The sequence below is a fragment of the Gouania willdenowi genome, chromosome 13 (genome assembly GCF_900634775.1).
Source record: "Gouania willdenowi chromosome 13, fGouWil2.1, whole genome shotgun sequence".
Taxonomy (NCBI): Eukaryota; Metazoa; Chordata; class Actinopteri; order Blenniiformes; family Gobiesocidae; genus Gouania; species Gouania willdenowi.
Window position 1 is genome coordinate 14,273,429 of NC_041056.1, and position 23,183 is coordinate 14,296,611.

Genomic DNA, 23,183 nt, shown 5'->3' on the forward strand with positions numbered 1-23,183 from the left:
CTAACAGTTGGATTTTAATGGAAACTCGAAAGGGATGTTTCAATAATAAAATTTCAAAATCATTGGAAAAATACTAAGGTTTTTCCAAGGTCTTTCCCCATATTGAGGGCCAAGGAATATGTAAATCAGAAAAGCCCTCAAAACATACATCAAAGCTAATAATGCTACAATGGAACCCCAAGAAATCTATGTAATATGTATATTTCTCCATTACATTAGGTAGCTAAACAATTTCTCAAAGAACATACAAATAAATGGAAATATATAATCTTCAATCGATACAAGTGACACTAAATGCCAAAAATATAGAAATGTTTTTAAAACACAGCAAGCATTTTTAGGGAATAATAAAACACATAATATAATAAACTATAATCCATTTATTTCAGATGATTCAGCAGTCAGCATCCATCCACTCCCAGGTTTAAAAGATTTTAGCCTATTATGGTATTGATAAACACAAAAAACGTTACACAGTACTACCCTCTGAGATAAGATAATATAAGACTATTATTCCTATGATGGGATAATTTGGTCATAAGGACAACATTAAATATAAAAATATTAAAGAGAACAAAAGGAAAATAAAATACAATGTGACTGAACTACATCTTGTGTTTCCCAAACTCTTTTTCCTGCACCCCCCTTTGACGTATGACAAACAATCTGCCCCGCTGGATGTAAAAAATGTTTAAACTTTATTGAAAATGAATGTCACTATTCTTCAAAGCTCATAAAAATAAACTGTCAAATAAACATCACACAAATTTTAGAATAGTACTTGTAAAGTGTTTTGAGTCGAAAGAAAACTTTTTCCCCCTATTTTTCATGCCCAATGTCCAAGCAAGGCCCTTCTATAATCGTTGCTAAAGCATTTGGTTATATGTAAGCTGTTTTGAGCAAAAACACACCACAACAGCAGATGGAAAAGGGCTAATGTTTGGTAACTTGCGGCTGCAGAATGTGGGCAGAATTCATTACATCTCATTATTTCATTTCCAGATACAGTAGCTGAGGTCAAATGAAGTTACAGCAGATTGATTTGGACCAATTTAATAATGAATTAATATTTATTAAGTACATGGAAACTCATTGTCGGGTGACACAGATTTTTGGTTTGCGGAATGAATTTAAAGCTGATATCGGGAATATGAAGAGAGAGAGAGAAAATTCAAAAGCGAAAGTCTCCACTTCCTCCCCCTGCCTCTGCCAATCTCCCAGAAGCCACGCCTTTACTTTTGTGCATGCGCATCGCGGAACATAACAAAAATGTTTAACACACCACGTGTAAGTATTGTTTTTCACTAATAAAACACTGATAAAACATGTTTAGGACCTGTCCATGAGAAATGTCGCCAAATCAGGATCCGTTCAGAATCCTTTTAAAAGCAGCAAGTCCCTCCATCTTTGAAAAGCAGCTTCGAGATAAATTCTGTTGCGATCACAAAGAAGTTTATCCACAAGCTTTGTACCCAGATTTTTCCTTTGTTTTTTAGTAGAAGCTTCGGAGTTTTGGAGCGCTCCTCCATGATGCTATGCTGCTCAGAGTGATACCTGTTTCCTGTTGTGATGCGCTGCCTTGCTTTTGTGCACAGTTTACGCATGCGCATTCACTTTGATTGACAGTCTCCGCTACAGGAAGTCGAAGCCTATTGGCTGGGCAGTCGCGGCGCAATTCGCAATTTGTATAGGGGTCTATAGGGTTTATATACATTGACGTATATGAATGACCACCTGCAGTAGACCATAGTAAAAGACTAGTTAGGTATTTTTTCACATTTCAAAAGAACATTGATTTCTCAGAAACTCCGGATATCAGCTTTAATGTCTGAATACTAGCAGACAGAACATGGAAGTTAAAAGCTAAGGAGAGGATTCCTGGGAGTTGACCAGCACCAGTCTCAGACAGTAGTCCTCTGTTTGCTGAGAAAGTCTGTTATAGTTATTTAATGTGTCATACTTGGCAACAAGTCCCTAACAGAACGATGTCAGCTTTGTGCCAATCCAGGTCAACACATTTGTAAAACCTTTTTAAAGTATCAAAGTGCTTCTTTCCTCTATAAATATATCCCAGTGGACATTTCTTCATATAGCTTACCAGATTATGTGTTTCACAGTGGCTTTTTAGAACTCCAATAGACATCTGTTAAGCTGCGAAAAGGATCAGTTCATCTTTCCAACCCGTCCAAAAGGTTATATTGGGTAGATATTTCCAAAATCTGAAGATTGAAGTGATCCACTTAAATCCAAATAAAATGTCATGTTGGTAGGCAATTGGCAAGGCATGGCAAGTTTATTTGTATAGTGCATTTCAGTGTATGCCAACAGTTTTCAAAATCAATAAGAAACAATATAATTGTACAAGTTATACAACAAATTTACAGAGATTCTGAAACCTGTTGTAAATATTTTTTTGTACAAAATGTGGCACTTGGATAAGCATTTATATGCAGCAAGAACTTTTAATAAATCAAACAACTGAAATTTAAAAGCATTGGGGCCCCAAATAGAACTGAACAGAAAATAATAGAATGGTATGTATTTGTTGGGTTGTTTTTCTCTTAAGAATTTTATATTTTGATAGCGCTTTGAGATGACTATTGTTGTAATTTCAGCTATATAATTAAAGTTGATTTGAATTGAATTGAATCACAAAATACAAAAACATAATAATAAAGTGCATACATTGAGAAGCTATCAATGACCAAGTTTTAGCAAAACAACAAAAAAAAAGCTTGCTCTAATTGGAAATCAAAAAGGAGTAGAAAAAGTGAAAGCTACTAATTAGTCCATCTTAATCTAAATGAAACAAAATACAGAATCACATCTGTATTACCTTCCTTCCTTGTTGTGTTTCTCAAAACAATCTATTTATATTTAATTATTATTATGTTTAGCAGTGCTGCACTTTTGAATGGCTTCATTTAAATAGTGCAACAACTCACCAACAGAACACACTAACCCTCAATAGTAACAGGAGTTCCAAACATTGGCTTCTTGGTTCATATCCACCATCTCTCTCTCTCATTTTCTTTTTATCGACTAGAAGAACGTACATTATTTCTTTCTTTGGGCTTTACTTATCAACCCAAAGAGTTTGTATGAATGATAATAATCAAATAAATGAAAAAGGAGTGTGATTTAAATAACTATATTAACTTTGTGAAGGGTCTTGGATAGTAAATACATATATTTTAGCTATATGTCACCCTTATGATCCACTTGTAATTGGATCATATCTCATAGTAATTGTACAGGTACTTCAGTAGTGGTTCTAGTGTCTCATTGAGGACAGATGTGTTCAGATGATAACCAGGTGTGTTACACTAAAGTACAAACACTAAACTGAAAACATCAAAGTACTTCGTAACAAAATGAAAGCCCAAAGGGGAGAACTATAAAAAAAAAAAAAAAAACAGTTCTTCCAATTAGCTTACACCATCCATGTGGCCATGCTTACATACATGGTACATGTTATTGGTTTTTATGAATGATGGGAACAAATCACTGACAAAGAAAGCAAAAGCCAAGCTGGATGTCTGATGTGCTGAAGAGTAGGATTTTATCTTTTTTCCAAATTACGTTCCCTTGCTTTCCACTGAACTCACTTTGAGTTATTCTCTCTGCACAGACAAAGAGTCTAATATACAACTCTAGAGTGAATTCATTTTGTAATTCAGAAGCAATGTGAAGAAGCAAGAACCGAGGTCAGCCATCATTCCTGTGTGTTCCAAGATTCACAAGTAAACACAGTGAAGCACCAAAGCTCTGCACAAACTGTCAGCTCCTTTAAATCAGGCCTGAAAACACCTCGTTATTTATTGTTAAATAGTCAATATTGTTTTAAAATTCCAGCTTATGATGGAGCTTCATAACTGATTATTTTATTTTGTTTTGTTGCTTTTTTAAACTCTCTTTAAATGTTTTACTATTTCACAGTTTTTACAGGAATTTCACAAATTGTCTTAATGTTTATTTTAATTTTATAATCTGTATGAATGTTTCACCTTTAATTATATAACACACATTGAGTTACCGTGAGTATGAAATGTGCAAACAAACAACATTTGCCTTGCGTATTACAGCTAATATGCTCATTGACTGATTATTTTATGACTTTTGTTTCACTGATAAACTGATAAAATTCATGTTCATTGTTTATCTTATGACTGCAAAGAGAGCGAGTTTATCCAACAGATTTTTCACTGAACTTGAAATATTTCTTCAAGCTGTTTTTTTTTTTTTTTTTTTTTAACTTTACGTGGAAGTTTAACTCTTCAACACTGGTGTTTTTACCCCCATGTTTTCTACATGCCACTGAGCTTGCTATTCATTTATTTTAAATTATTCCACTGCCATAGTTGATTGCTGGAAGTGACCCACTTCAGCTTTTTTCTTGGCCTATTGGCTTCTGTCTGTATACACACATTCTCTGGTGAGCACACAGTGACATCCTGTCAAAAATGTCTGGTATCCTAAACACGCTCAGCTTCTCAAAGGAAGCAGTTGTTCACTTTTTTTCTTTTTTTCAGGTCTTATGCCGGCACCTCATTCTGCTTTCTCTTGTATCAATACTGGGATCACAAAGATCAACATTCTTAAAATCACTTCAGAGCAGAAATATCACCGTTACCATAATAGATTTATACTACAAGTTTAGTTGATGTTAAATATGAGGCTGCCACCTCTGAGCCAGGTTCTGCTGGAGATGACTTTCATTTTTTTGATGCATGTTTATGTGGAATTGTTGGGGTTTTTCTTAAGAATTTTATATTTCTGATGAGAGCTACGAGATGACTATTGTTGTAATTGGCAATAATAATGTAATGTAATGCCTGTTTTAACCCTGGGTATGAAAAATTACTTAAAGAGATACAGACACTTTAAAGACTGCAAAACCACGACAAAATGGATTTTATGGTCTATCTCTTAAACTGTAAATAATCCTGCTCCCAATGTGGGCAACAGGCAGGGGCGTTACTAGGCATTAAGCTGGAATAGGGCACAGACCTACTATATCTCCTTTTATGCATGAGCGCCGTTATGGCAATTATTATATTAATCATCATATCATCAAATGTGTGCTCATGTGTACAATTTGTCATGTGTTTATACACGATGACTACATTATATCGTTGTACTTTTGAACAGAGATGTTGCTCCTTTGCTGAGTCAGGTTAGACTAGATTACTCGCAGTACAGACATATTGTGCTGTATTCACAGTGCCGGCAAAAAAAAAAAACAGTCTCTGCTCAAAGTCTCATACCAAAGCTCTGATAAGCAGCGCTCTGTAACAGTGATTTTCCATCTAACGCCTTCCTCCCTTCACACCCTCCTTCCCTCTCATCTTAGGGTGGGGCTCTTCCTATCTGTAAAAGTTGGTGCGCAGAAAGCTTTCCATTAGTTGTTTATTTTATTTGTATTTATTTGTTTGCACATACAAAATATTTTAAAAGTCCATCAATGGTTTATAACATAATTGTGCTGGTAGAGGAGAGGTTAAGAAGACCACATGGTCTTCTAAAGCCATCTCACCAATTCCAACTGCAAGGAAGAAATCTACATATACAGAGCAACAGATGAATACAAAAAAGGCAGTGGCTATCCATACGGTTGCCATATCAATATACCAACATTTTATCTCTACGCAGCAACCCTTCTTTGGCCAGTTTAGGTCACGTGATAGGTCAGTATTTGGCCAGTTTTAGGTCACATGACTAAGGACCTAAACCTAACCCTAACCCTAAAAAATGTTGCGATATTGGGTTATAACGTAACCCTAAGCCTAATCCTAAGTCCTAAGACGCTATGTACGTGTACTTCGGTAACCGTACCAATAGCACCGAGGGTTTGTCCGTATGGCAACCAACTTTTCTGAAATTAACAAACACCTGCAATGGTTTTTAAGAGTTCAAAGGGATACAGGCATACATAATTGTATCCCAAAAAAAAAGGTATCATGGGTATCAGTTTTAAGTAATGATTTATCTAAGCTACTTTTACTTAGAGTTAGGGATGTAACGATTAATCGTAAGGCAGTTTAAAAATCGATTCATAGGTATTGAATCGCAGTACTTTTTTTAACCAGCAGAGGGCCACAAGTGTAGGCGGCAGGCAGAGTCTGCTAATAGTTTCTTTCTGGCCGCCTTCTACTCTTAAATATGTTAATAAATGATCATACCCCTTTAGCACCAAAAGAAAATCTGTAATATTAATTGAATATCTGTAAAAGTCACATTTTTCTATTAGCTCTGTCTGCTAGCATAGCTTCTCTTCTTCACTGCAAGATTTCTGCATGCCAAACCGACCACTGTATTACCAGCGCCCTCTGCTGGTCCAAACAAATATGACGTAAATCATTGCAATCACGGTTTTTTTTTTGTTTATTTTTAAAGTCCAATTGTTAAGGCACAAAATACATTTTCAGTTGCACTTTTAAAAAGAAAAACAACTATTATGCAGTTTTGCATTGTTTATTATAGAGCCAGAATTTAAATTAATAGGCTTCATTTTCATTTGTATTATTCCTTTATTTATTTAATTCAAGATTTATTTTTAGTTAAATTGCATTGTTTTTAATAGTTTATCAAGGAATTCTTTTGACAATGAAAAGTAAAAGGAAAATAGTACCGTATTTTCTAGTTTTTTTCCCAAAAAAAAAAATTTGTCTACAGTCCCATTTTGTAAAATAAATCGTGAGAGAATCGTATCGTGAATCGAATCGTATCGGGAGTTGAGTGAATCGTTTCATCCCTACTTAGAGTAGTTTTTGACACAGAGTGTCTGTACTGTCACTCAATAATGAAGTTCAGTATTTTGTCCACGTCTCAATGTGACACCACACATGGAACTGTTGGAGCACAGTCACGTTTACTTGAGCACACAGTGTTACACAAAGCTAACATGAAGTGTGCTCATCCATTATTGAAGCAACTCTGGGTTAAGTGAAGGCTAAAAGGCCATTTGGTGCACAGAAGCTACTGAATCACAGACTCTGGGGTAATGCTGTTAGAGCGAGACACCTGAGGCCCAATAAAATGGTACAAATGATTGAAGTTACATATGAACACCAGGTAATGTTTTTCAGGTCATTTACAAATGCGTAGTCCAGATGTGAGACATGAATAGTGGCTTGTATTGATACCCAAATAAACACAGTTGCTAGGATATGAGCTCCATGAGCGAGAAAGTGGAGCAGAGGATGGAATGATTCATACTCTTGCTCACCAGAAGAAATCAGTTTCAGAGACATGTGAAACCAGTATTGCCTGAGCTGAGATGTGGTTTTTTTTCTGTGCATGGGGCTGATAAGATCTACAAGAACAGCTTTCAATGCAGAATCACGACAAAAAAAGAACTGCAATCAAGCGAGGGTACAATGCAGCATGATAAAGTAGTTGCATTGTTAAAAAACAAAAAAAAATGCAAACTCATTGCTGCACCGTAACATGCTCTGGGGATAACCATACCATATGGGAAGCAGATGCACTGAACACCCACTGCACAGAAGCAAATGCTAAAGAAACCTTTAACTTTCCAAAATAAAAGTGGTGCACACTCTTTAACTATGAGAGAAGAATTATAGTTCCAAGACCATTGAATTACATACAAATATCAAATTTGCAGGAGAAATAATCAAAAAACAAGCACAGCACAAGCCTTATATTTGTTTCTCACAACACAAAGACTAGCCAGAATAAAAAGTAATCTTCTGTATTTATTAGTGGCCAGGGGTCTGACTCCCACTTTCACATCAACCACAGACAATATTTTAACTACTCTTCTTTACATAGTAGTGTTCTGTGTTTGCTGCATCATCAGTACTAGACCTGAATCGTATGTTTACCTTGAACCAGTGAAACCTTGAACTCACAAAACCTCAAATGTTTTCCTCTATCAACCCTCGCATTTTGTAAATTTTACTATTTGAATTAAAAATAATAGTTTTAACTACCTGAGCAGGAAAGTAGCAGAGTTTAAATTGCCCCATTGACCACAAATATGCAGACAGTGGGAGTAGTGAGTGGTGACTCAAAGGCCAAAGGGTGACATGGAAGGCGAGGAACGTGTGTGTGTTTTTGGAGTGGAAAGTAGGGGAGGGATTTGAAACGACTCGAGGGGATTGAAACGGAATTTCAGATTAATCATATGTTACGTTTCTTTATTTCCTTTCCCTGTTCCCTTTTTTTCACTCAGTCTGTGTGGGCGCAAACAAGGAGGAAACTACGAGTTTGTGCGTGTCATTAAATCAATGTTTTGTATGAGTTAGATTGCTTAATAAGATGACTGTGTTTAAATCTTAACTTGAAAAAGCAAATACTTTTAACTAAAAGGAAAAAAGAAAAGATGAAGTGACTCCAAAGGGACCACCAGAGTGCTAAACCTGCATAAGCAGCACATTAAATGCAGCTGATTCCTCTCCAGGCAAATGAATGCTAGACTCTTTACTGATCCACCACAGATGTGCAAAGGTCGCAGAGTTAGGAAACACAGTTGAATGTAAAGCATGAGGGTATAAAATTGACATGGTGAGTACAGTAATTTGAATGTGATGAAACAGGATGTGATTGCAAATTCAGCCAGACGCTTAGATAAAGCTTTACTTAGGAACTGAATACTGCTGAATGGGCCTGTTCTGGTGCAGACGGAGGAAGTTGCAGCGTTGCTAGTTCTGACAGCACTTGAGAGAATGAAGTGCAGAGGGTACCATGTGGTCCATCCATCAATCCATCCATTCATCCATGAATACTGCTTTAAATGGCACAAAATTTCACGAAATAAAAAAAATGGTGATATAAAATTCAAAGGTTCATGAAGGCGGTTGAGCCGATCTAACAAACAAACAAATTTGATATCCCCTGGCTGCTGGACTGCGCATGCATTCAACGAAGGTGGAGTTACGTTGTTAGATTTTCATCCTTATGTATCCTTTTTATTCTATCCTACCTGTTGTCTAACTTAGTGATTTACAACTGCCAGAAAGTCCATCCCTACATGTTAAAGTGTATCGCACATATATTGAGTGGTGTATGATATATCATGTAGAACATCATAAATATTAACCCAGCTTAATTTGAGCAACTTTACAGGAGGGTGCTGAACATTTCAAGATGCATTTTGGATTTATTTTGGCAGATCCAAAATGCAAAACGTATGTTACAGAAATGAGATAATAATAAAAAACAGTTAGATTGGTACATGTGTTTTCATTCCTTATCTGTGACGCTAAACACTCCCACACACCGTCTCACACTTTTGCAGTCAAGTTGTTTTTCATCAGCAAAGATTTCTTACACATTTCTTACACTTTATTGTGAAATTTTGTATTTTTTTTTTCTTTCGTATTGCGTTCTATTTCGTATCGTGAGCACTATATATGGAATCGTGAGTTAATTTTGTTACACCTCTAGTGAATAATTGATAGTCTTAATGGCAAATGTTTGGTTTAATAATGAAGTGAAAGTCTCTGTTTCAAAACAATCGTTTCTCATGACAGGAAAGAAAAAGGAGAAGAAGGCAACGTTAAGTCTTCCTGTGACTCTTGAATCAACCTCCTTCGCACAAAACCAAGGACACAAGTACCATTTACTAGTCAAACCAAATCCAGAGGGGAACGATGACATTTTAACACTCATCTGCATATACCAGGTCAGTTATACACTCAATTTTCTCACAAAATCTCAAAAGTTTTTATATTGTTTTTTTAAGTCATGGAACAATTATTATTATTATTATTATTATTACTGTACTGTGTGTGTATCTGATCCTTATTTCTGATTCTGATTCTATTATACTTATACTTTTTAAACCAGCTGATCTATGTTTATAATGTGACGCTTATAGCTTTGGGATAGATGAGTTACCGTATAGGTAAAATATATGTTGTGGAACAAAAACACATTGCATACTTTCCTAAAAAGCTGTTTCTGCCCTCTGATTTTTGTTCCAGACATTAAACATGGAGAGAAACTCATCTTTTCCTCCGATACCTGCAAATCACAGTCAAACTAACACCAGCTGCTCTCGTGACAACGTTTTGAAGACAATTGTTTTTCCAGTCCTCTACTCCTGTGTTTTCCTGCTCGGGTTGACACTAAACGGAGTCGCCGTTTTGGTGTTTTTTCGGATCCCCTCACGGTCACACTTTATCATTTACTTGAAGAATATCGTTGTGGCTGATGTCATCATGACATTCACATTTCCTTTCAAGGTTTGTTTTAATTACATCTTTCAAACACAACATTTGAATTTAAAAGTATTTCATTTGCTCTTTCAGTAATCATCAGGAATACAATAGAAAAACCTGTTTTCTTGCAGGTGCTGTCAGACTCCAACATGGCATCCTCTGGCCACCGAGTGTTTGTGTGTCGAGTTTCTTCAGTGCTCTTTTATCTCACCATGTACATCAGTATCCTTTTCTTTGGCCTCATCAGCATCGATCGCTGCAGAAAGACTCTCCAACCATTCCGGGGAACCAACTCTGCCAGACTCATCCGTCGTAAACTTCTTTCTGGAGCCATTTGGACTTTACTTTTCATCATTTGTCTGCCCAATATGATCTTGACAAGCAAATCCCCGAAATCTTTGTACTTCAAATGTAGCGACCTGAAGACACAAGCTGGGTTAAACTGGCATGAGGTAGTAAATTATATCTGCCAAGTGATTTTTTGGGGCAACCTAGTGACGGTGATTATATGCTACACATTAATAACCAAAGAGCTCTACAAGTCTTACTCTCGCACCAAGTCTCACAATAACAGAGAGACGTTGTCTCAAAGAAGAGGTGTTGGAACGACCGATAAAAGAAAAATGAATGCTAACGTCTTCCTGGTCCTGGCAGTGTTCTTTGTCTGCTTTGTGCCGTTTCACTTTGCCCGGGTGCCTTACACAATGAGCCAGACCCGGGGAGTCCTCTTTGATTGCAAGCTCAAGCTTTTCTTGTTTCAGTTGAAAGAAAGCACACTTTTTCTCTCATCCCTGAATTCTGTTCTGGACCCCCTCATATACTTCTTCCTCTGTAAGTCCTTCAGAACCACACTGTTCAAGACCCTTAAGCTGCCTTCCGGTAGCTGCGTCTGGCTCACAGGAAGGGATTCAGAAACAGACACGGGCAGTTTAGCTCTCAGGAACTCTGCCTGCACATAGAATCTAAAGACATTTATACAGTTGTTTACTAATTCAGTACAACTTCTCTTACTGTATATAGTCATAATGTTTTATGTTGCCCATTTGTTTGAAACCAAATTAAGCTTGGTTACACTGTGTTACAGTGAGCTGATTTGTATCCTAATGGAAAACATATGGGATGTAGCAGAAAGAGATCTGCTCTCAAAAACCAATCAAACATGCAGCATATGCACTGTGATGGTGGATGTATGAGATAGCAAGTTAACCATCTTCTTCTTCTTCTTCTTGTCGTGTACACTAGTTAAAATCGCTACTCCTCTGTTATTCGTGAACGGATTGGGCTGAAATTTGGTAGGTATAATCTGTAGATATGTTCGCATCAACAAAAGTTGATTTCTTATTTATATGCGAGTCAAATATTACAATGGTTTGTGGTACCAAATCATGGGCCCTATTGACTACTCCTCTGTTAGTTCTTGTTAGATGGGAATGCAGTTTGGTATAAATACTCTGAATTAAAATGATGAGACGCTCTGACCCTTTTTTTTAAAAATGGGGCCCAGGAGCCCCTATTCCCATTTCCGGTAATTTCCAAATTTATGGGAAGATAGTTGTGTGATATGTCGTTTCAAAGGCAATTTAACGTAGATTACAATTTTACGTCGCACAATTTAATTTGTTTTACTTGGTGGAACAGAGTCATTTGACTGAATTCTCGGGAACGTTGCTATTCGGCGTGGAGACGTTCCGCGGGCATGGCCGTTGTTCATCAGAACTTGTTCTAATGGTGTAGTCAATTATTCAGTTTTTTTATTTGATAAGGTTTGTTTTAAATCTTACTTGATGGGTAAAAAAGGGGGCTAAGGGATCTTTTTTCTAATATATTCCATTACAAGCTTTCCCCAAATGGACGTCCATTGTGTTGACAATGGATGACAATGGTTGACAACAGAACGCTCACGTAAAAATTTTTTTTAAATCTTTTGTATTTTGAAAACATTTTGTTGTTTTTGTTTTGGAATTTTTTTGCTACTTGGAGAAACCCAAAGCCCACAGAGAGCCTTCCTTCCTGTGACGATGAAGTGTTATTGTCTACATCATTTAGCAGCCTTTAGCATATTTTACAAATGTGAAAATGTTTTTAATGTGAAAAAAAATGACAACATAAAAGACTGAAATAAGTGTTTGTTTCATTGTAGTTTTTAAGCACACATTGAAATGTTCTTCTTTAAGATGGCAAAACACAACTTGTGCTTTTTAGATTTGCATTCCACCAGTCAGAGTAACAACAACATTTCGTGTGTTATGGAAATAGCTTAAATCAACCAGCGCAAAAGTCAAATGTTGGCTTTAAAAAAAGTGAAACCAAAACTCAATATCTGCTTTTACTGAATCACACAGTTAATCTTCATGAAAAATTGAGAAACTAAACTATGAATATGATCTACTAGATGTAGACATTTGATGTTCATTGTTTCCTTTTTTATGGTTAAATCTAAGCCAACAATGGCAAAGCTAACATAATTCAGTGTCAAAAGGTGACAAAACATGTGGTAAAATATTCAAATTATCTGGGACAGCATTCAAAATCAAATCATGATTAATGAAAAATGCAAATCATCTTTAATGAACAAGTTGTAGGCTGAAGCTTGGTCAGTTCCAGAAGAATTCAGCCTATCCTGTGGTGAGTTAACCCTCAGGTTTTTGGGTTAAAGGTGGATATAATACACTTAACTAAATACATTTAAAGTTTTGGGTCCTGGAGTCTTTCTCTCCCACCAAACACCGAACAAACCAGGTGAGTACAGTCACACCTATTATTATTTATTTTATAACTACTAACTATTTCATTTAATTACTTTAATTGATATTTTATTTCAATGTCCATCTGATCTTTTCAGTAAGGAGTTTGAATGATAGATTACAAGAAAACAACTCATCAATTCCTGTTTCCAAACTTCAATCCATTAAAAAGATAGCAAATGTTTTGTTGTTTATGGTTATTCTTTATAAACAAAAGGTTTCAACTCCTGGGATTGAAATATTTGGCCTCTGTGTGGAGTTTGCATGTTCTCCACATGGAAACAGAGACTCCGATCACTTCCCAAAGTCCAAAACACGTGGGCTTATGTTCAATTAGGTCTTTATATTAAAGGGATACATGGGTGTAATTATTGGGTAATTACCTCCACCAAGGAGGTAATATTTTCGCCCTTTTGCTTTTATTTTGTTGATTTTTTTTGTTTGTTTTTTTAGCAGGCTTACGTCAATGTAGAACAGGATTCTCTATTCATATAAAGGATTTTTTCCCAAACTGCCAATACTTTTATTTTTTTGTGATTGTTTAGGCAAAGGTATTTGTATAGCGCATTTCATACACAGGGCAATTCAATGTGCTTTACATGACTAAATAGTGCCTTTTTAAACATTTAACAGTTTGAAAATCATTAAACATTAAATCAACAATAATGTGATTAAAAATCTCCCTCTTCGTCATACGCAGTAGAGATAACTTCGATTTAAAAAAAAAATGTTGACACGGGATGCTGACAGTTTGTTCCACTTTTTTGCAACAAACTAATACGTCTGTGATCATATTTACTCAATCGCAGCACCGCTCTCCCTAAGACTTACATAGCTTTAATTTCTGGAAAAAGACAAACATGGTTTGATATTTGACAATGATTTTTTGTTTTTGTTTTTTTGTGTCTTCCAGATTGTCATCATGTCCAACAAATCATCTTACCCTCCCCCTTTATGCTCTTCTTTGACCCTTGAAACAACAGACATAGTTGTCTCATACCTCTTTTTCTTTATGTTCCCAATTGCATTATCACTCAACGGTATGGCAGCATGGGTGTCTTTGCACCTGCGTTCCACCTCCACCTTCATTATTTATTTGAAAAATTTGGTGGCTTCAGATCTGCTCTTGACACTGACAATTCCCCCGATGGCAGCCAGTCTCCTTCCTGAAGCCACAAATGAGTTAAAAACCTTCAACTGCCGTTACACTGAAGTGGTTTTCTACTGTTGTCTGTACACAGGCATTGGATTAATGGGTCTAATCAGCCTGGACCGCTTCTTCAAGATTGTCAGACCTTGTGGAAAGCTGTTGGGACAACACATGGTGTTTAGTATTGTGATGTCCTCCTCGGTTTGGGTTTTAATATTTGGTGGTACCGCTATTCCAACTATGATAATGACCGACCAGAATCCTGATAATAACTCTGCTCATTCTTGTATGTCACTTAAAAGTCAGGCTGCCATCACGTTCCATGTATTGGTCGTTATATCAATGGAGTCTCTTTTCTGGATTGTCAGCATTATGATTGTGTTTTGCTACATTTGTATCACAGCTAAAGTCCTGCAGTCTTTCAGGACCTCTGGCAGCAGCAACAGTCAAGGAAAGAAGAAAACTAAACTACGAGTCTTCCTGATCCTCTTTGTGTTTTTCATCTGTTTTTTGCCTCTGCACGTTATGCGTGTTCCTTTCACACTAGAGAGAAATGAGGGGAAATTGAATATCTGCACCTCAAAATTACTCCATAAATTAGCCCTTTGGGTTTCTACAACTAATGCCTGCTTGGACCCAATTCTCTACATTTACCTTTGTAGGCAGTACAGAAACAAGCTGTTTAGTATCATTAAAAGTGGAGCTATTGAGAAAAAGAATAATTCTTAATGTGTGTGTGGGGTGGTCTGCAACCTGTGGCTCTGGAGCCTCATGTGGCTTTTTCACTCTTTTGCAATGGCTCCCTTTAGCTTTGAAAATGTATTTAAAAAAGATGGTATTGATGGTTAATGACATTAACTTCACATAGAATTGCGGCAAAACAATTTCACGTTAAATCACGTGGTGCAATGACTCAGCCATATTCCTACTTTACCTCCTGCAACATCTACAGACCATCGACTTTCCTGCACCTGTGGCTAACCTTAACTTTTAAATCCCTGGTAATATAACTAAAAAAAAGACTATTCTAGAACAAAAAAAAAAAAAAATAGAGATTTTATTTGTGTGGGGACAAATTAATTTAACTGTCAACATGCCGGCTTAATGCGCACACTTGATATGTTGCAAGAAATTAGCATGTGTTGACCGACAGGATAACGTGTTATCAAATTCAAAGTATAATTTCTAGCCCTTCAAATCCATTAATTCATAAAATGATTTGATATTATTTTGAATTGTGTTCATTGAGAAGGTTTTTTTTTTTTTTGGCTCCGGAAGGACTTTAATCCTGGTGAAATTAGGCAAAATGGCTCCTTTGGGAGTCAAGGTTGCAGACCCCTGGTATAGATATTCTTAAACTGTGTTCTACTTCTCTCTAGTGGTCAAATGATGAAATGTACAGTAGTCAACAATATTTTTTTTTCATGCTTCCTGTTGATGTTTAGCCCTCCACCAATGACTGTAAATGAAAAAGGTCATACTGTATACGGTTTTGTATTGCTGTGATGAAGTACCTATTGACACAACATTGCAATGGATGAGTATGTAAATGAGTGTGAAGATAAAATAAAACTTAAATAAGTTATATAATTGTGCACTTTTTTTTTTCCAGTGTTGCATAATTAAAAAAAGTTCAAACAAAAGGTAGTGTTTCATATCATATGATAATGTTTTCGCCTTTAATGAAACATTGGTTATTATTTTCCAATATCAATGGAGGTATTACATCCATCTCAAAAAGATAAAAAAAACAACAACAAATGCCATTATTTCCCATCTATTCGTGACCATCCAAATCAAATGGACTACACAATAGGGAATTAGATTGTTTTTAAAGACCGACTGACCCAATGATTCATCCGTCGTAACAATATTTTGGTGAATGCATAGTTTCTTATGTGTCTGTATAATAGTATCTATATCTACTAGCCTTAGCTTAAAGATACAACTACTGATATCCTTACTGTTAAAAGATGGACAAATTTGTCTCAAATTCTGTGTTCAAACTAAATTAATAATACAATATTTTTCACTATATATTCTAACTAATTTGCTCTGCAATAAATATTTTCAAATTCACACAATAGTGGGAAAATGCTTATTATAGCAACACCAATCACCCTCTGACACCAATACTTTTAATATTACACATGTAAAATAAAAATGAAAAACCTTCTTTAATATTGCCATATTTAATAGTACTTAATGGGCCATGCTATTGATCTTCATATAATGTATCTTTCAAAACCAATTTAACAGCACCACATTGAGCACTGGATTATTTACAAAAGCGTTTTACTCCTTTTTTGTTGTTTAAGTGTGGAACCAGAAATTTTGCAATGGGAATTAAAAGACAGAAATATTATTAGACAAATCTGTCATCATATTTGATTAGTCATTACATATACAGTAGTAACCAGTCAACTGTAGGACTGTCTCCCTGCTTTTTCTCTCTCAAGCCCTCCATCGTCATGTTTTGTGCGTCAATAAACCACAGCTGTCGATTCCGTGCTGATGGGTTTCTAGAGTACCGTTCTGCAATGTCTCCTTTATTTATAAAGTACCTTTATTTAATTCACAAACCAACCAAAGCAGTAATTCAAAGTTATTGGCAGCTCAACTAGTTTAAAATAAAGGTCTGTTAATGCCCCATAATTCAACGAGACCCCACAAATATGAGACAAAACAATAAATATTTTATGCAGCTTCTTTTAATATTTGTATGCACTACTCAAGACCATGTAAGTAGGAAAAAAAATAGAGATATTATGAGCTATGTGCATAACATCTTCATGAGGAAATTGCTCATTTTACCCCCCTATAGAATACAGTGACATATTAAATAGGGAATAAAATACTTAAATCACGTCAAACATCAAAGTATTTGTTATGCTACTAAGTGCCAGACATTATATGTGAAATAATACTATTTAAGCAATGACAAAATGTTAAAAACAATGAGTGTAGCATTGGACACTAGTTTATTGTGATATAAAGGCTAAAAAACAACAGATTGAAACCAGTCCATGCTTTGATTGCTTTTAGAAAGAACATTTGGCATTTGTTTCACTTTTTGGCATGTACCAACAAGTTTTTCTTATTTTGCATATGTCTTGATAAATTATCAGCTTGTTCACAGCCGAAACGGTGATTTGTTTGTTAGGAAAATCCACAGTGTGGCTTAAACACCTTCCACGTCAGCATTTGGTTACAGAGATCTTTTTTGTAACATTGTGTTTGAGAGGAGGGCGAAAGGTCACCTGCTCCAAAGTAAGTAATATTAAATTGGTATATTCCATGATTTTAAGAATTTTTTCCAAGTTAATTTAATTAATGCTTTTATAAATGTGTTTTTGTAACCAGAAAACCAAGAAAGTAGAAGTCCTATCAACAGTTTTGTTTGGCTAGAAGGTGTTATTAGAAAACCAGGTAATAAAGTAGTTAAAATAGTTTTTGGTTTTTTTTAAATTTAGAAGCATTTTGATAAATTGTATCTTCTCTGTATATTTCAGACTGTAACTTGGATTGCATAAAGTGAGGATAAATGGATGAAAGGCATGTCAAAAGTAAGTAAGTTAAATCACACTAAAATTCACAAAACAAAAACAATTGTATATACATGGCAAGCTGTTTAGGAAATTCAATATATATTTATGGACTCTGTGAATATATAGAATGAATGAAAAGTCTGAATATATATAAAGAAAAGTTTGAATATGAATAAGAAAAATGTGAATATATACCTATATACATTTCCAAATTAGTAATTTTGCTGGGTTGCAGCCTCCTAGTGGAACTTAAAGGCAATGCAAGGAAGTGATTTGCATGTAAGTTTTTTGCCTTCATTTTTGTAAATGGATTTAAACTTTTTTAGGATTGCATATTTTTTATAAATATATAAATGAAAAATAATAATAATAATAATAATAATAATAATAATAATAATAATAATAATAATAATAATAATAATAGCGACTTTCAAACATTTCGACCTATGTGCCAATGATTCGGTACCACCAACCGTCGTAATATTTGACTCGCAAATAAATTATATTTTTTCTATTGGCCCCATGTCAAAAATCGGGCTCCCAGTGTCAATGCGTGCACATCCATAAATTATACCTAACAAATGTCAGCTCGATCTATTCTCAAATAACAGAGGAGTAGTGATTTTGTGAGTGGAGTTTTGAGTCCGGTTGCCCGGCCTGATAAAAAATGCTGGTCATCGTAATCGGAACTGAGTTGTAATTGAACGTTGATAATGAAAGATGTAATTGTAATTGAAAAATGTAACTGACCCCAGCCCTGCTTGGGTAAGACCAGTTGAGAACCACTGGTTTAGATGCTCTACAGCACTTGAATTTAAGAAGAAGCTCATTACCAGGCTTTCTGCAGAACTGAATGTGGACGTCTTTATCAGATTTTGGTATACTAGTACAGTGCCCGTCGGAAGTATGTATTCATGCGGGTGCAATTTTCCTGGTTTAATTCTATGGGACATGTGCATGACTTCATCATCACTTTTATATTTTTTGTTTGGTGTATTTTCCTGTAACATATGTTTTTGGAGTCGTGTATTTATGTATCTTTCTGTTGTCTTTTTGTGCATAAATGTTTGCAGTTTTTTTTTTATTTAAATATTTTTTGTAATTTATGTTTTTTGGGGTCATCTTTCTGTTGTGTTTTTGTATAATTATTGTTTTGTTGCCATTGTAGTGTGAGGAGTCATTTTGTGTATTTTTTGTGTAAATATTTAGTTTTATGTATTTTCACTATAAATATTTAGTTTTATTTATTTTTAGAATAAATATTTGGTTTTGTGTATTTTGAGCCATTTTCATATTTTGTTGTATTTTTCTGTAATGTATGTTTTTTAAGTCATCATTATGTGTATTTTTTATCTTTGTTGTCTTTTTGTATAATTATTGTTTTTTGTTGCCATTGGAGTGTGATTCTGGAGTAATTTTGCGTATTTTAGTTTGTTTTTTGGTGTAGTTTTGTGCATTTCTGTTGTCATTTTAGTGTATTTTTTGTATAAGTATTTAGTTCAGTGTATTTTGAGTCATTTTAATATTTTGTTGTCGTTTTGGTGTATTTTTCTGTAATATATGTTTTTCTCTCTCACACGCGCTGCAGAGAAATTTGTAGCTTTCAACACAGCAGCCATTGCCGAACAGTCAAAATATACTTTTCCTCAAAAGAGAAGTCCACAGGAGCGAGATTAGGGCCTCACTCAGCTGGCACGCACCAGAAGAGAGCTGTGCAGTGAAATAGATAGTGCCCGTCGGAAGTATGCATTCATGGGGGAGCTTAAGTAGAGTAAATTAAGTCAAAATGAGTATCTGTTTGAAGGTTGGATGTACAAAGAGGTGTACATACTCTGTGCTCTGTAGTGTTATAAAGGGGTATATTTGCGGGTGCAAAATAAAACAGCGTGTGTGATTTCCCCGGTTTAATTCTATGGGACATGAACATGATAAATGTGTTTGTTATTGTTGTTTTTTTTTTTTTTTTTTTTTTACTCGCTTTTACATTTTTTTGTTTGGTGTATTTTTCTGTAATGTATGCTTTTTGGAGTCAATATGTCTATCTTTGTTGTCATTTTGTGTATTTTTTTGTATAAATATTTAGTTTTGCATATTTGCGTCATTTTCATATTTTTGTTGTATTTTTCTGTAATGTATGTTTTTTGGAGTCATGTGTATTTTTTTATTCTTTCAGTTGTCTTGTTGTGCATTTTTGTGTTTTATTTTACTCATTTAGTATATTTAAATAAATAAATACCATCTGTGAAATGTTTGAGACGCTGATAACCAAACTCCATAGACATTGTAGCGCCAATCAGAAAAGTAACAAAACTGCGCAAAACAAAACGTAAAGCTCCAAACTACATGAGTGAGTAAGTAAATTAAAGTATTACCTACAATTCGGCTGACTTTTAAAAAAAACAAAAATTATTTTTTACCTTCGAACCGAGTGGTCAGAGCTTAGCTTCCTTGCACAGCATGACACAGAGTCTGCAGTTTTCCAGATGGAGAATTGAACAGGTTGAGGTCAAAACCGACTCTAGTGAAACAGCGCGTTATTGAACAACAGTTATATGGTTTAAACAATGGGAAACGTGTCTGCAGAAGACTCACCAGTGGCTGGCGGTTTCAAATGATCTTTTCAGAGAGCTCCCGTGTTTGAGAAGCTAACGATAGCATGGCACAGGAGGAAGTGGAGTCGGCAGTGGCTCACACACACGAACATCAGTGACTAACATCAGGCCCAATAAGTGAGACTTAAGAGCTTTGCTAGTTTAGTAGTGCTAGCACGGCTGCTTAGACGCTCCTCGCCCCTCTCTGGTATAAAACCATCTTCCTCTCTCTCACTCGTGCGTGCGTTTACAGTCCGTGTCTGCTTGGCTGTGTGCGCAGCGATTGGCTCTGGCTGCACACGTGACTCTTGCTCGTGTGAGGAGCTGTGCAGTGAAATAGATATAGATGGTGCGCTAGCGCCCCCTCACACCCTGTGGTCAAAAGCTGAATAGGTTTCATTTCGGGGCCGTCCAGAAGTGAAATAAAATTAAAATAAACATTTTGAAATGACCAAATTACTCCAAAAAAACAGATACACACACTCTGGATATTTGGAACCCGTCGACCGAGTTTCAGGTCGAACTTGCTCCACACACACACACACACACACACACACACACACATCCACACAGACCATCCTTGAATTATAGTATACAGACCATCCTTGAATTATAGTATAGATAGAAGATAGGAGTAGGTAGATGTCTAAAGCATGTCAGACTCCAGCCTGCAAGGACCATGATTGGACTTATTTCCATAAATTGTTTTGCCAAAAGAAACATTCATTTGTGTAAGATGTGTTTTTATTTTACAGATTTGATGTCATTCACTCTAACCTATGATGATGATTTCGAGTGTGACCGCTCAAGTTTGAACCCGTATGTCATCCCTGCGCTCTACTTCCTCATGCTTCCTATAGCTCTGGTGCTAAATGGCGTGGCAGCCTGGGTGTCTCTGTACCTCAAGTCCACATCCACTTTTGTAATTTACCTGAAAAATCTTGTGGTCGCTGACCTTATCATGGCCTTTCTCATCCCCATCAAAGTTGCAAATGACTTGACTGGTTCATCGAACACCTCATTCATTCTTTCATGTCGTTTCTTTGGCGTCATTTTGTATAACATACAGTACACGTGTATTGCCCTGTTAGGCTTTATCAGTCTGGACCGCTTCTTCAAGATCGTGACCCCACGCAACATGTTATTTTGTCAGAATGTAACCTTTGGCAGAGTGGTATCCACTTTAATCTGGGTGATAATATTCGGATGCACAGGCTTGCCCAATATTATTTTAACAAACAAATCCCCAGGCAACATGACAGAAATCCATGATTGCATGTACCTTAAAACGCCAGCAGGACTTGTTTATCATACGAACACTGTTATCTGCTCGAGTGTTTTTTTCTGGCTGGTTAGTGTAGTTGTTGTGGTGTGCTACATTTGCATTGCGAGAAAAGTCATCCAGTCATTCAGAAACTCTGGCAGCAACAACAACAGGGGCAATCAGAAAATTAAACTACGGGTTTTTCTGGTAGTTGTCGTGTTTTTTGTATCATTTTTACCATATCACGCAATCAGGATACCATACACTTTTCGTCAAATTAATTTTTCCTCCCATAACTGCTCTTATGTGGTGGGCTTCTTTACCAAAGAGTTAAGCCTCTGGCTGGCCACCACTAACATCTGCATGAACCCACTTCTTTATGTCTTTTTAAGTCGAGAGTTCAAAGAGAAACTGAAGACTATGACGGAGAATGTTTTTGTCTCACTTAAAACAGCCTCAGTAAACAAAGGAAACAGACCTTTGTCACACTGAGAAATCTACTGCAGGCATGACAACAGATGCAGATGCACAACCTGCAATACAAGCAGTAACTCTTGCATACCCAAACTAATGAATATCATGTGCTTTATTAATGCTTAGTCAACTCTTCTTCTATGATATGTCTGTCTAGAAAATGCAAATTCATCTTGAGTATGATAGAAAAACATTGGGTAAATAAATTTCTCAACATCAGTCTTCTTGACGTTCAATTTACCTGAATCTAGATTAAGGGAATACCTGGTTTTTCTGGTAGTTTTTGATAACTTTTACATTACTTTCATGTAAAATGTGTTCGCTAAAATTATTAGAGAAATGCATGTTACACAAAGGGTGCACAAACTTTATGTTAACAGAAAAAGGAGTTGTGTTATTGTGCAAAGCATTTGTCCATTCATGTAATCACGCACGGGTTAGCTAAAGCCTGCTAAACAGTGTAAGTAAGTAGAAAGATGTTTTAGCTAGATTTGTTCGGATCTGTAAACAATTTATCGCTTCTGCTTCATGAAATGTTCAGTATACTGCATCATTTTTGTTGAATAATAAAACATTGTTTTTACAACCTTTTTGATTGTTTTATTGCCCATAGCTTGAAATAAATACCCTTTTCATAAATGTCTTGAAGTCTTGAAGATTAAATTGGCTTAATTTAGTAGTCCTGGCTGGTTAAATAATATACTTTCATTATCCAAAAGTAATATAACTTAGTTACTTTCTTCAGGTAGTAACGAAGTAATGTAACCTCCTTATTTTTTGAAAAGTAATTTGTAACTAATTACTTTTCAAAGTAACTTACCCAACACCGACTACTAGTAACATGAAATTGTCTACTAGTCGATGAATTTGCTTTACTAGTATGGTATACTCGTGCACTAGTGCACCAAAAATGTTTACTAGTAAAAACAAGATTTTTGGGTATCACTTTATTTTAAGTTATATGCATAAGGCTGACATTATCATGGCATGACACATGTCATTAGTATGAATAAGATGTAATGAAAGCTGTCATTAAGTGTTGTTCATTACCCTAACTATTTGTTACCCTAATCCCAGACCCTACCTAACACTAATCCTACCCAAAAAAATGCCAATATAGCTCTAAAGGTGTCCTAATTTAGTAAATGAGACTTAATGACAGCCTTCATGACACCTTATTCATGCATATGGCAAGTGTCATGTCATAATAATGACAGCGTAATGT

General features: G+C 35.7%; 3 protein-coding genes across 3 annotated transcripts; all 3 read left to right on the forward strand.

Annotated features, from left to right (window-relative positions):
* Positions 1–9,566: 9,566 nt before the first annotated feature.
* Positions 9,567–11,662, forward strand: LOC114474618 (P2Y purinoceptor 12-like). Its single transcript, XM_028465035.1, has 3 exons — positions 9,567–9,649; positions 9,951–10,211; positions 10,319–11,662. The coding sequence occupies exons 2-3, from the start codon at positions 9,960–9,962 to the stop codon at positions 11,144–11,146; spliced, it is 1,080 nt and encodes a 359-aa protein (XP_028320836.1). The 5' UTR covers positions 9,567–9,649; positions 9,951–9,959; the 3' UTR covers positions 11,147–11,662.
* A 1,154-nt stretch (positions 11,663–12,816) lies between these two features.
* LOC114474613 (P2Y purinoceptor 12-like) lies at positions 12,817–14,810 on the forward strand. The gene is made up of 2 exons (XM_028465032.1): positions 12,817–12,926; positions 13,845–14,810. The coding sequence occupies exon 2, from the start codon at positions 13,854–13,856 to the stop codon at positions 14,808–14,810; it is 957 nt and encodes a 318-aa protein (XP_028320833.1). The 5' UTR covers positions 12,817–12,926; positions 13,845–13,853.
* Positions 14,811–17,251: 2,441 nt separating this feature from the next.
* Positions 17,252–22,220, forward strand: LOC114474856 (P2Y purinoceptor 13-like). The gene is made up of 4 exons (XM_028465421.1): positions 17,252–17,351; positions 17,445–17,510; positions 17,594–17,647; positions 20,976–22,220. The coding sequence occupies exons 3-4, from the start codon at positions 17,626–17,628 to the stop codon at positions 21,974–21,976; spliced, it is 1,023 nt and encodes a 340-aa protein (XP_028321222.1). The 5' UTR covers positions 17,252–17,351; positions 17,445–17,510; positions 17,594–17,625; the 3' UTR covers positions 21,977–22,220.
* The last annotated feature ends 963 nt before the right edge of the window (positions 22,221–23,183 follow it).